Below are 10967 nucleotides of genomic sequence, written 5' to 3' on the forward strand. Positions count from 1 at the left end.
GTAAAATTACTATATTATCTCAAGAAGTAGATTTATATAAGCAGTAAGGTACTGTGTATATATGTTTTTGTTCATAAATCATTATTTTTATATATTTTATTCCTATTTTATTCAAGCATATTTACTTTAAACTGAATGCTATAGGTTTAAATCTCAGAGAAGGAGACATCGTGATGGTGAGTTCTGTTCTAAGAAATTCTAAAAGCACATTGAATACTGGATAATTCAGAAATCAGTCAATATCATATTTATATGTAAAACAATCTGCTTTAAAGCCTAATCAAAGGAGCGCCATTCTTGGGAATCGATGGGATATTCCTGTCCCATATGAGCTGAGTGTGAATCTAAGTAAGAAAAGATGGATTTCTCACTTACAGTTTACTAAACTTTTAAATTAGTTTTACTTTTATATGTTTTTCATCCATCATGTATTTTTGATTGTGATTATAGATATGAACTATAAAGGAGTCATTTTGAGAGCCTTTGAACAATTCAGACTGAAATCATGTATTGACTTTAAACCAAGAGCAGCAGAAATGTATTACGTCTCTGTGGAGAGTCATGAAGGGTACAGTATGGTTCCAGTTAGTAATGCACAATTTTAGTAATATATGGTATTATAGTCTATTCTGATACAGCCTAAACTATGCTAAACTGAATCAACAGTATAAAGGCCTTTTACACTGCCAGGCAAAATATTAATGCACATACATTATCTGCTACGTGAATGTGCTGTTATCTCTCACTTATTTTGCAGGTGTTGGTCATATGTTGGGCGCATATATTCTGGAGGTCAGCCTCTTTCCATTGGAGATGGCTGTGGAATAAAAGGCATTGTTGAGCATGAGTTTCTCCACGCACTAGGATTTTGGCATGAGCAGTCAAGATATGACAGAGATGATTATGTGACCATCAAATTTGAAAACATCATAAAAGGTTGCCTTGTAGTTTTATTATTTAGTTTTTAACATTATTTGTTTTTTAGGAAAAGAGTAAAACAGTTAAATACAGACGTACACTGGCATACTGTTTGCAGTGCTCATTTAACTAATCAGCTCTTAAGTAAGCCATTCTGTATGAACAATCACCTTAATAACTCAACTGGTCTTTATTTTCAGGGAAGGAGAGCAATTTCGATAAATATAGTGAGAATGAGACCACCACCCAAGGCACCCCATATGACTATTATTCTGTAATGCATTATGATAAAAATGCCTTCAGTAACGGTAATGCATCCACGATCATTACCAAGCTTTCCGAGTTCCAAGACGTGATTGGTCAACGCCTGGACATCAGTGAATATGATGCGATTGAGCTCAACAAACTCTATAAATGCAGTGAGTGTTTTACACATATTGTTTTCATTTTTCACTTTCACTTAAAGACTGATGGTAACACTTTAGTATAGGAAACACATATAAACTATTAACTACGACTTTTCCCTCAATAAACTCCTAAATTACTGCTTATTAATAGTTAGTAAGGTAGTTGTTAAGTTTAGGTATTGATTAAGAATGTAAAATAAGGTCATGCAGAATAAGGCATTAATGTGTGCTTAATATTAATAAATAGCCAATATTCTATTAATATGCATGCTAATAAGAACCTAGTTAAAAGACCCTAAAATAAAGTGTTACCAGACTGATGTAAGGGAGACTATGGAAAACATGTCTTGAATGGGGAATTTTAAGGAATTGATTTTGCCTCGTGTTTGTCTGTTTGCATTACAGGTTCCTCCATCTCTTTTCTTGACCACTGCAGTTTTGATGATGAATCTCTGTGTCAGATGAGCGTCTGTTCTGCTGCTGATCATGGCTGGCAGAGAGTGAAGTCAGTGAGTGGCATCAGTGTGACTGACCACAGCTACTTGAGCAAAGAACAGAATGGTGAGATCTGTTACAGTCAGTCAGACAATGGAAAGCATCTGTTCTGACATCACAGGAAGTGACCTTACTTATACTATATTATATAACTGCCCAAAAAGAAATGCTTCACTTTCATCCACAGTTGCAGTCACAGTTGCAGTCACTGTACCCCCCCACACATCTACCTGTTTTCATTCCTACAGGGACGTCTTTTTTCATGCACTTCAGCACAGAGGGCAGAAATGAAGGGGACACAGCCAGAATGGAGAGCAAGACAATGACCCCTAAAAGAGACTGCAAAGTCCAGTGTCTGCAGTTCTACTACTATCACAGTGGTAATGAGTCTGACCAGCTCAACATCTGGATCCGAGAGTACCAGAATGAAGAAGACAACAGAGGAACTCTCAGACTTATGGATCAGATCACAGGTCTGTCTCTTCCTCAAATACTGTACATATTACAAAACATATAGGTCTGTTTATCAAGATGTTCCTAAGAAGTTTAATGTTACATTTTAATTTCTTGAAGAACACCCTGGTAATTACTGGAAGCTGCATCATGTGTCACTGAATGTAAATAAAACCTTCCAAGTTGTATTCGAAGCCCGTAAAGGAGCTGGAAACTCCAGTGGAGGCTTTTCACTGGATGATATCAATATTTCAGAGACTGAGTGTCCCCACACATGGCAGATAAGGGACTTTAAAATAATGGAAACTTCAACACATTACAGTCCATTGTATTACTCTAGTGATGACTATCGCTTTCAGGCTGCATTAGCAGTGTATCCGACTTTTCTTGCCATGTTTGTTCATCTGGTATCTGGAGCATATGATGACCAGTTGCAGTGGCCTTGTCCATGGAGACAAATAACCTTCCAGATGCTTGACCAGAATCCACACATACAGAAGCGCATGTCCTCTGAACAAAGCATCACCACTGACCCTACTTCGATTTCTTCCAGTGAGAATCCTATTTTTTTCTGTCGCATCACATGTTTATATGCAGGATTTTATTTAGCTAAAGATCAAATACATAGTTTGATCTCTAACTTTAAAGGGCTTTTTTAAAAGACATATTTTGTTGTAACAGATGGCATATATTACTGGGACAATCCTCGAAAAAATGGAACTCGAGTCACCATTGGCAATGAGACCGTATATGTGGGTCTTTTTTCGGCTTATACATATTTCATTATGAAAGATGATCTGATCAGAAGAGAGTTCATCAAGGGTGGTGACATCATATTTCTCTTCAACATGCAAGGTAGGTTTTGTGAAGTAACCTCAGAAAAACCCTGTTTTAAGTACAAAATGGGTAGAATATGGGGCACTTTTTGTTTTGTTTTTATGGAAACGTTAATGCTACGCTATGAGAAATTCAACTTACTAAATTTGGTGATGGAACACTGTATTTTATCCATCCCTTTCAAGTTCTGAGAATATTCAGCTAAATGTTGTTTACTAATCCTGAATACTTTTTCATAGATATCTCAGGGCTACTTCAGAATCACTCTCTACCCTGCTCTAAAGTGACAGTGAAGAATTTCAACATTTCTCCTGATGCGAGTGCCCCGCAGGGACCATGTGCCCCAAGGTGAATATCCTTTTAACTTTTGTTGTACTTGTAAAAAAAAAAAAAACGTTTTAAAGGTAGGCCTAATAAAAAATTAAACACTCTGGCCCGGTTTCACAGACAGAGTTTAAGCCAGGATTAGGCCTTAGTTTAATTAGGATATTTAGGTAAAATGTACACTTGAAAAAACATTACTGGTGTGCATCCTGAGACAAAGCAATGGCAGTGACATATTTTAAGATATGTCAGTGCAAGTTGCTTTCAGTTAAAATAGCTCAAACATACATTTTAGTCTAGAACTAGCTTAAAGGAACACTCCACTTTTTTTGAAAATAGGCTCATTTTCCAACTCCTCTAGAGTTAAACAGTTGAGTTTTACCATTTTCAAATCCATTCAGCTGATCTCCGGTTCTGGCGGTACCACTTTTAGCATAGCTTAGCATAGTTCATTGAATCCGACTAGACCGTTAGCATCTCGCTCAAAAATGACCAAAGAGTTTAGATATTTTTCCTATTTAAAACTTGACTCTTCTGTAGTTACATCGAGTACTAAGACCAGCGGAAAATGAAAAGTTGCTATTTTCTAGGCCTATATGGCTTGGAACTATACTCTCATTCCTGCGTAATAATCAAGGAAATTTGCTGCCGTACCATGGGTGCTGCAGGCACAATGATATTACACAGCGTCTCTCACAAATGACTCCATGGTTGCAAGGCACGCTCCCTGTGCAAGCAGGGGGTCACAGACGCTGCGTAATATCATTGCGCCTGCTGCAGCCATGGTACGGCAGCAAAGTTCTTTGATTATTAAGCTGGAATGAGAGTTCCTATCGAAACTCTTTGGTTATTTTCGATGCTAACGGTCTATGATATTCTTGAATAGAAGGTCGGAGCTTTGTAATTTTGAATAATCATTGTTTAAAACACTCTAAAACAGTGGTCAAAGTTTACTGAAGGAAATTTGATACATTCATTTAGTATCTGTTGAAATAAACCTAACAGTATCTTCCCTCCTAGAGCTCTTCCCACACCTCATCAGACAACAACTTTTACAAATACAACTTCAACACCAGAACCTACTGAGGGGTAAGCCACAATCTCATATGGTTAGATTTTTTTTTATGTGGATGGAAAATGTTGAAAAAAGTCCTACATAATAGCTGCTTTATTATTTGCCTGCAATTCTTAAGATTTGGAAGGCTGCTTTATAGTCATCAAAAATAAACTGTGTTGTGAGGATTGATTCACAGTATATATTCACAAGTTCAACAGATACCAAATGTTAAAACTACATATTTTTACTAAAACATTTTAATAAGCATACATGTTTAAGTTGCATTCTTCTGCTAGAAGATATAATGAAACTTATTTATTGCACAAACTCTCCAAAATGTGATGAAATTAATATGAATTTCACATCTGTATTTCTCTCCTCTTTTAGTGAATGTCTGGACATATTTTGCAATTCCAGTGCCAAGACTGTTTCTTCTCTGATCCTCTTGGTGGTTTGCTTCCTTATGCTGGTGAATTAAACATGGGAAGACACTTTTAATCAATATCCAGTGTCTGACTAGAGTTTTAATCATTGTCAAAGCACTGCATCTATCTACGATTCCATTAAATCCACTGATTCATTTTCCAAGGCAACTGTCCTTTTCATGATTGCACAGCCTATCCCTTTGTAGCCTATCCAAGCATCTCAGGTCAAAGGCAGGGAAACACCCTGGAAGGATGGCCAGTCCATCACAGGGCTAACACACACTTACTCGCATTCACTCTTTCACCCATGCCTATGGACAATTTATTGTCTCCAATTCAAGTATGCTAGATGTCTTGTGGAGGAAACCGTAACACCCAGAGGAAACCCATGCTAAGATGGGGAGAGCATGTAAAGTTCCTGTGCTTGCTAGCATTGAATGTGCAATTTAACCCTAAATCAGGCAACATGGGGCATAAGAACAATTTTTTTATTAAATCCTTTTATCATTTATCAATGCCTGGTCTGTCTCAAGTATGCTGGTCACATGATTTGCTTCAAGTTTTCAGTGATCTATTTGAAAGCCTGATCTAAATCCAACATGGCTGCCAGTGGTGGAGAACATTCAGATTTTTAAGTAGATAATTATATATTAAACTTACTTTTCTTTTGGAAAAAAAATTATATTACTGCTAACATTAATTCTGAACATTGTCTTAGGGTGCTGAAGAAAAAAAAAAAGTCATATGTTGTTATTTAGCATGTTTTGAAATGTATGTGACTCCTGAGTCACGTTGCCTGTTTAGGGTATAAAAAAGGGATTAACCCTAAGAGGGGAAAAGTCTAAGGTAACCATATTAAAAAAACTGTTGCTCCCTTTTTTGAGAATATACGTAACACTACACTAAATTTAAATGGTTGTAATTTAAGAATGTTTTAGACATAAGTTTGGTCTTGTTTTTTTGTTTTTTTTTAAAGAAAAGGTAACTTCAAAAAATGATTATATTTACTGTAAATCAAATGTACTCTACAGTACAGTCCAAAAGTTTGGAACCACTAAGATTTTTAATGTTTTTAAAAGAAGTTTCGTCTGCTCACCAAGGCTACATTTATTTAATTAAAAATACAGTAAAAAACAGTAATATTGTGAAATATTATAACAATTTAAAATAACTGTTTTCTATTTGAATATATTTGACAAAGTAATTTATTCCTGTGATGGCAAAGCTGAATTTTCAGCATCATTACTCCAGTCTTCAGTGTCACATGATCCTTCAGAAATCATTCTAATATGATGATTTGATGCTCAAGAAACATTTAATGTGTACAATTGTACAAAATATTTGTGTACAATATTTTTTTTCAGGATTATTTGATGAATAGAAAGTTGAAAAGAACAGTGTTTATCTGAAATCTAATCTTTTGTAACATTATAAATGTCTTTACTGCCACTTTTGATTGATTTAATGCATTCTTGCTGAATAAAAGTATTCATTTCTTTAATTTCTTTTCAAAAAAATAAAAATAAAAATTCTTACTGACCCCAAACTTTTGAACGGTAGTGTATAATAGAAGCTACAGAAGCTTTGTATTTCAGATAAATGCTGTTCTTTTGAACTTTCTATTCATCAAGGAATCCTGAAAAAAAAAGTACACAACTGTTTTCAACATTGAAAATAATCATAAATGTTTATTGAGCAGCATATCAGCATATTAGAATGTTTTCTGAAGGATCATGTGACACTGAAGACTGGAGTAATGATGCTGAAAATTCAGCTTTTATCACAGGAATAAATTACTTTGTCAAATATATTTAAATAGTACACAGTTATTTTAAATTGTAATAATATTTCACAATATTACTGTTTTTTACTGTATTTTTAATTAAATAAATGTAGCCTTGGTGAGCAGATGAAACTTCTTTTAAAAACATTAAAAATCTTAGTGGTTCCAAACTTTTGGACTGTACTGTAAATATTTTATATAAAATGTATATTTTACAAAATAATTTTTACTCTAAAATTACTATCAAATCAAAGTCATATGTCTAACCAATTTGTGTTCTAAATTTTAATTTAATATCACAAAATGTAACTTCCCATGAGATTTTTAGGCGTTGTACCAAAAATAGCCACTGGGTGTTTTTTTAATGCATTCTCCTGTATCAAACTTATACATTTCAGTCTCAATATCAAAAAACAGTTGGCAGATGGGACCGTGAGACTCAGAACTTTCCAATGATATGTGTTTTGTCAAGATTAGAATTTTTTTTTTTTATATAAAGTAGTTCAAATAAATTGTGTAATACAAAACCTGACACCACCCACTAGGTGAGAAGCTTGCTAAAAGAAATTAAAGTACCATTTTTATGGTAAAGCAAGGTCCGATTTCAAAATGGTTTTCACAGGCTGAATCTTGAGTTCGTAAGCTTTTGAATGATATATAATTTGTCAATATTACATCAGGTAAAGTATAGGATATAATTGTTTTAAGCATGCAGTGGCAAGTAGGCCAGTGACAGTTAACAGATTAATGACTTGGTCCTTTTTTTATACCCTAATCAGGCAACGTGACCTGGGAGTCACAACTCATAAAATCCAAAATATATCAAATATTTCAAAAATTCTTTTGGATATGTTTTACTTAAGCTCAGATGATATAAAAAATATCATGAAAATATTTTTTGCTTATCATTTTCCACTCTTGCCTGTTTTAAGCTCTTTACACATACTGTATCTATAATCACTTGCCTGCGATAAAGAAATCAATCATGCTAATCTTAACTGTAATTCCAATGATTACAAATGTATATCTCTTCAATGTTTGATTAAAATTTTGATTTTAAGACTTTGCAAAGTGCCAAATTATTGAATCATTTGGTGACATCTAGTGGTATCATATGGTAGAACTGTAAATCAATAGAGTGCAGCAGGGATGACGCGTTATTGTAGGCAAAACCCGGAAGTGAGTTAGCATTTTAGGAGTTCCGGTTCCAACGCCGTCAAGTCTATGGGTTTTTTGAATGGGTTTTTGCTAAATCGCCTGAAATAAGGTCTGTGGTTAACAAAGCCTCTAAATACTTTCACGTTTTGATCTATGACATAAAACACACCAGATATAACCAACTTGTGAGTTTTTAAACTTTTACTGTGTCTTAAAATCGGCGGTTGCTAACAAATTGCTAAAAGGGACTACTTCCTTTGGCGGGACTTTAGACGTCATCATTAAAAACGGGACATTTGGACAGCATTTCTCATGAAAAAGTATTTAAAAACATGCTCGCTGATTATGATCTGTGCTGTTATGAATAGAGTTGTTTTTTAAAACAGTTTGAGGAAGCTTGGTGGTGACGACGTTGATCCGCGACCATGGTGTTTTGTAGTCCGTTTATAGCCTACTGTTAGCCTTTTATATCTGACGACTTTATTTAGGCTTCAAAATCTATAAATGTTGTGTTAACTTGTAAAGATTATCTTGATAGAAAAAATGTGTAAGTGTCATAACCCTTTGTTAAACACAGAGCTTATTTTCTGCGATTTTCCAAAAGTCTATGGGAAAAATGCATAGGCTTTCGATCGAGGGAACCCATGCGCCGCTAACCCATGGCCTACAAAAACGCGTCATCCCTGGGGCACTCTATTGGGCAGCAGGATGATTTCACTGAGAACAGCAACAACATTTCATAATAGAGTTTACATGCTGTGTTCTACACTGGAGAAGTAACCTTATTAAGCCTACTCAAATCTAAGTTTTCCATGTATACTTATTTGAAGTGAGATTTAAATAAAAGATTAATCGGGTTTTAACATTAGGTGGTATGGTAACTTATGTATCGGTGCCACTGGCACATGCCATTGGAAGTTGTGGCACATCCTGTGACATACCTGGTTTTGAGAGGCACATGCCACTGGAAGTTACAGCACAATAGTGATGTGACAACTGACAGTAGAGTATAGAAGTGTTCAATATCACTCACTTAGTTCATTCACTAATCTAATCTCAGTATAGGCCTAGTGCATGACAGTTGAGTGCACTATATCAACAATGAATTAAAAACAACTGTAAGAATAAACACATAATATCAAGTGAACTGTTTACTCTCCTGTCCATGCAGCTTTTGTACTTAAGGGGGGGGGGGGGGTTAATGCTATTTCATGTATTCTAACTTACAAAGGAACTCGCCAGACAGCAGACATGAAGAGAGCCTTGAAACTGAATCTGCAGCCATAGAGGAACCTTGACGGGATCATTTTTGACCCTACAGAGCACCATGTTCTTGGCCTTTTAGATGTAAAATGTCCAAAAAGTTACATTAACTGTTCTCACTTTAAATTTCACAATGGCATACTTGTATACCTTTAAAGGAATTACCGATGTGCTAGAGCAGAAAAAAGTTGCACCATTACTCAGCCCTACACAGCTAAAGAGCAATGTTTTACAATTCTAAATATTAATGTCTAAGCCATTTTTCAGTCATGCTACAAAATGGTGGTCAGAAAGCATTTAGAACAATTTTGCATCTGATGATATACACCTAACAGTGTGTTTTGTTTCCTATAGAGCTCAGCCAAACTCAACTACAACAACAAGCCCCACTGAGGGGTAAGACATTCTCATAATGTTGCTTCTTTAGTGCATTACTGCAATATGTGACCAATAATTTATGAAAAGCTGTGGTATATATTGTGGATATATTCTTGGCTACAGAGTGCTGTTACACACAACACACACCCTAGAGTAGCCTATATTCACAATACAACACAGCTTCAAGTAACTTTTTGCTTTTTAAATACTTATCTCATATTAAAAACATTAAGGGCACATTACACTAAAACATTATTTTAAACAAATTCATCAGCTGGAACACAGAGTCCAGCAGACATAACAGAACATTGTTATACAACAAAAAAAAAACAATCTGCTGTGGCAGTGATATGATGTTTCATGTCATACTCATAACTGTACATCGGGCTGCATATATCAATACACACACAATTCACAAATTTTGAGTAAGTTTGATTTGATTGATTCATTTAGATGTATTTCAACTCTTCCTTTTCATTATACAGATGTGTCATTAAGGGCCCTATTTTAACGATCTAAACGCAAAGTGTGAAGCGCATGGCTCAGGTGCACTCAGGGCGTGTCCAAATCCACTTTTGCTATTTTAACGACTGAAAAACGGTCCGTGCGCCGGGGCGCATTTTTGAAATGGGTTGTCCATATTCTCTTAATGAGTAATGGGTGTAACGTTCAATAAATCAATCAGAGTGTCATCTCCCCTTCCCTTTAAGAGCGAGATGCACTGCGCCATGGCGGATTGCCATTTACATGCCGGAATTTGTTGTCGGAAAAGCTGAACGCTTTTCAAGCGAAGAAACTGATCTGCTCGTGCGCGAAGTTAAAGCGCGCGAGCAGATCATCTACGGGACAAGCAGGATATAACATTATATATATTATATAACATATAACATTATAAAATACACTGACTTATTAAACACACCGATTCAACTGAGGAGTTCAACGAGTGATGTTTTGCTGAAATTACCTGTTAAGTGGCCAGTCAATCTTTCAGTCGTCTGCGTTGGATGCAGGCTTTCAAATAGCTCAGCGCGATCAGTCAGTTAATATGTGTGTGTATTGGCAAGATTGTTCAATTAATTAGCCAGTTTCGTTCATCATTATAAGTAGTAATAGGCTGAATTGAAAATAGGTATCCTAATTCTAATACACACAATGACTATTCATCATTACATTTTTATATTTATGTAGCCTACACAATAATATTCTTTTACACTGTAATCCTTTTGTTTTTAATATATGTGTGGTATTGAGCTCTGGTTAGGCGGGGTCGGGGAGGAACTATGGGAATACTTAAGGGAGACAAGCACGGAAGATTTTGAGCGATGCACAGACACCGTGGTATACACGCCAAACAAATGCGGCACTGACGGAGGATAGGGTGAGTTATATAGTCATTTTAAGGGGTTTGATTTGACAAGAAAATAGTGTGGGGTGTTTGGTTAAGGATGTGTGTTTGTAGACCGCGAGTG

At 35.6% G+C, this 10967-nt stretch overlaps 1 protein-coding gene across 1 annotated transcript; it reads left to right on the forward strand.

Annotated features, from left to right (window-relative positions):
• The first annotated feature begins 441 nt into the window (after window positions 1–441).
• On the forward strand, window positions 442–9513 carry LOC137029428 (meprin A subunit beta-like). The gene is made up of 11 exons (XM_067399034.1): window positions 442–568; window positions 758–936; window positions 1119–1337; window positions 1731–1886; window positions 2069–2293; window positions 2394–2825; window positions 2955–3128; window positions 3350–3458; window positions 4455–4523; window positions 4879–4960; window positions 9475–9513. The coding sequence occupies exons 1-11, from the start codon at window positions 453–455 to the stop codon at window positions 9511–9513; spliced, it is 1800 nt and encodes a 599-aa protein (XP_067255135.1). The 5' UTR covers window positions 442–452.
• The last annotated feature ends 1454 nt before the right edge of the window (window positions 9514–10967 follow it).

Source organism: Chanodichthys erythropterus, chromosome 2 (genome assembly GCF_024489055.1).
Source record: "Chanodichthys erythropterus isolate Z2021 chromosome 2, ASM2448905v1, whole genome shotgun sequence".
Lineage (NCBI taxonomy): Eukaryota > Metazoa > Chordata > Actinopteri > Cypriniformes > Xenocyprididae > Chanodichthys > Chanodichthys erythropterus.

Coding starts and splice junctions, on each gene's coding strand:
- LOC137029428 (XM_067399034.1), top strand. CDS start 453: ATGAACTATAAAGGAGTCATTTTGAGAGCCTTTGAACAATTCAGACTG. Junction 2,294..2,393: donor ACTTATGGATCAGATCACAG/GTCTGTCTCTTC, acceptor AATTTCTTGAAG/AACACCCTGGTAATTACTGG. Junction 3,459..4,454: donor CAGGGACCATGTGCCCCAAG/GTGAATATCCTT, acceptor CTTCCCTCCTAG/AGCTCTTCCCACACCTCATC.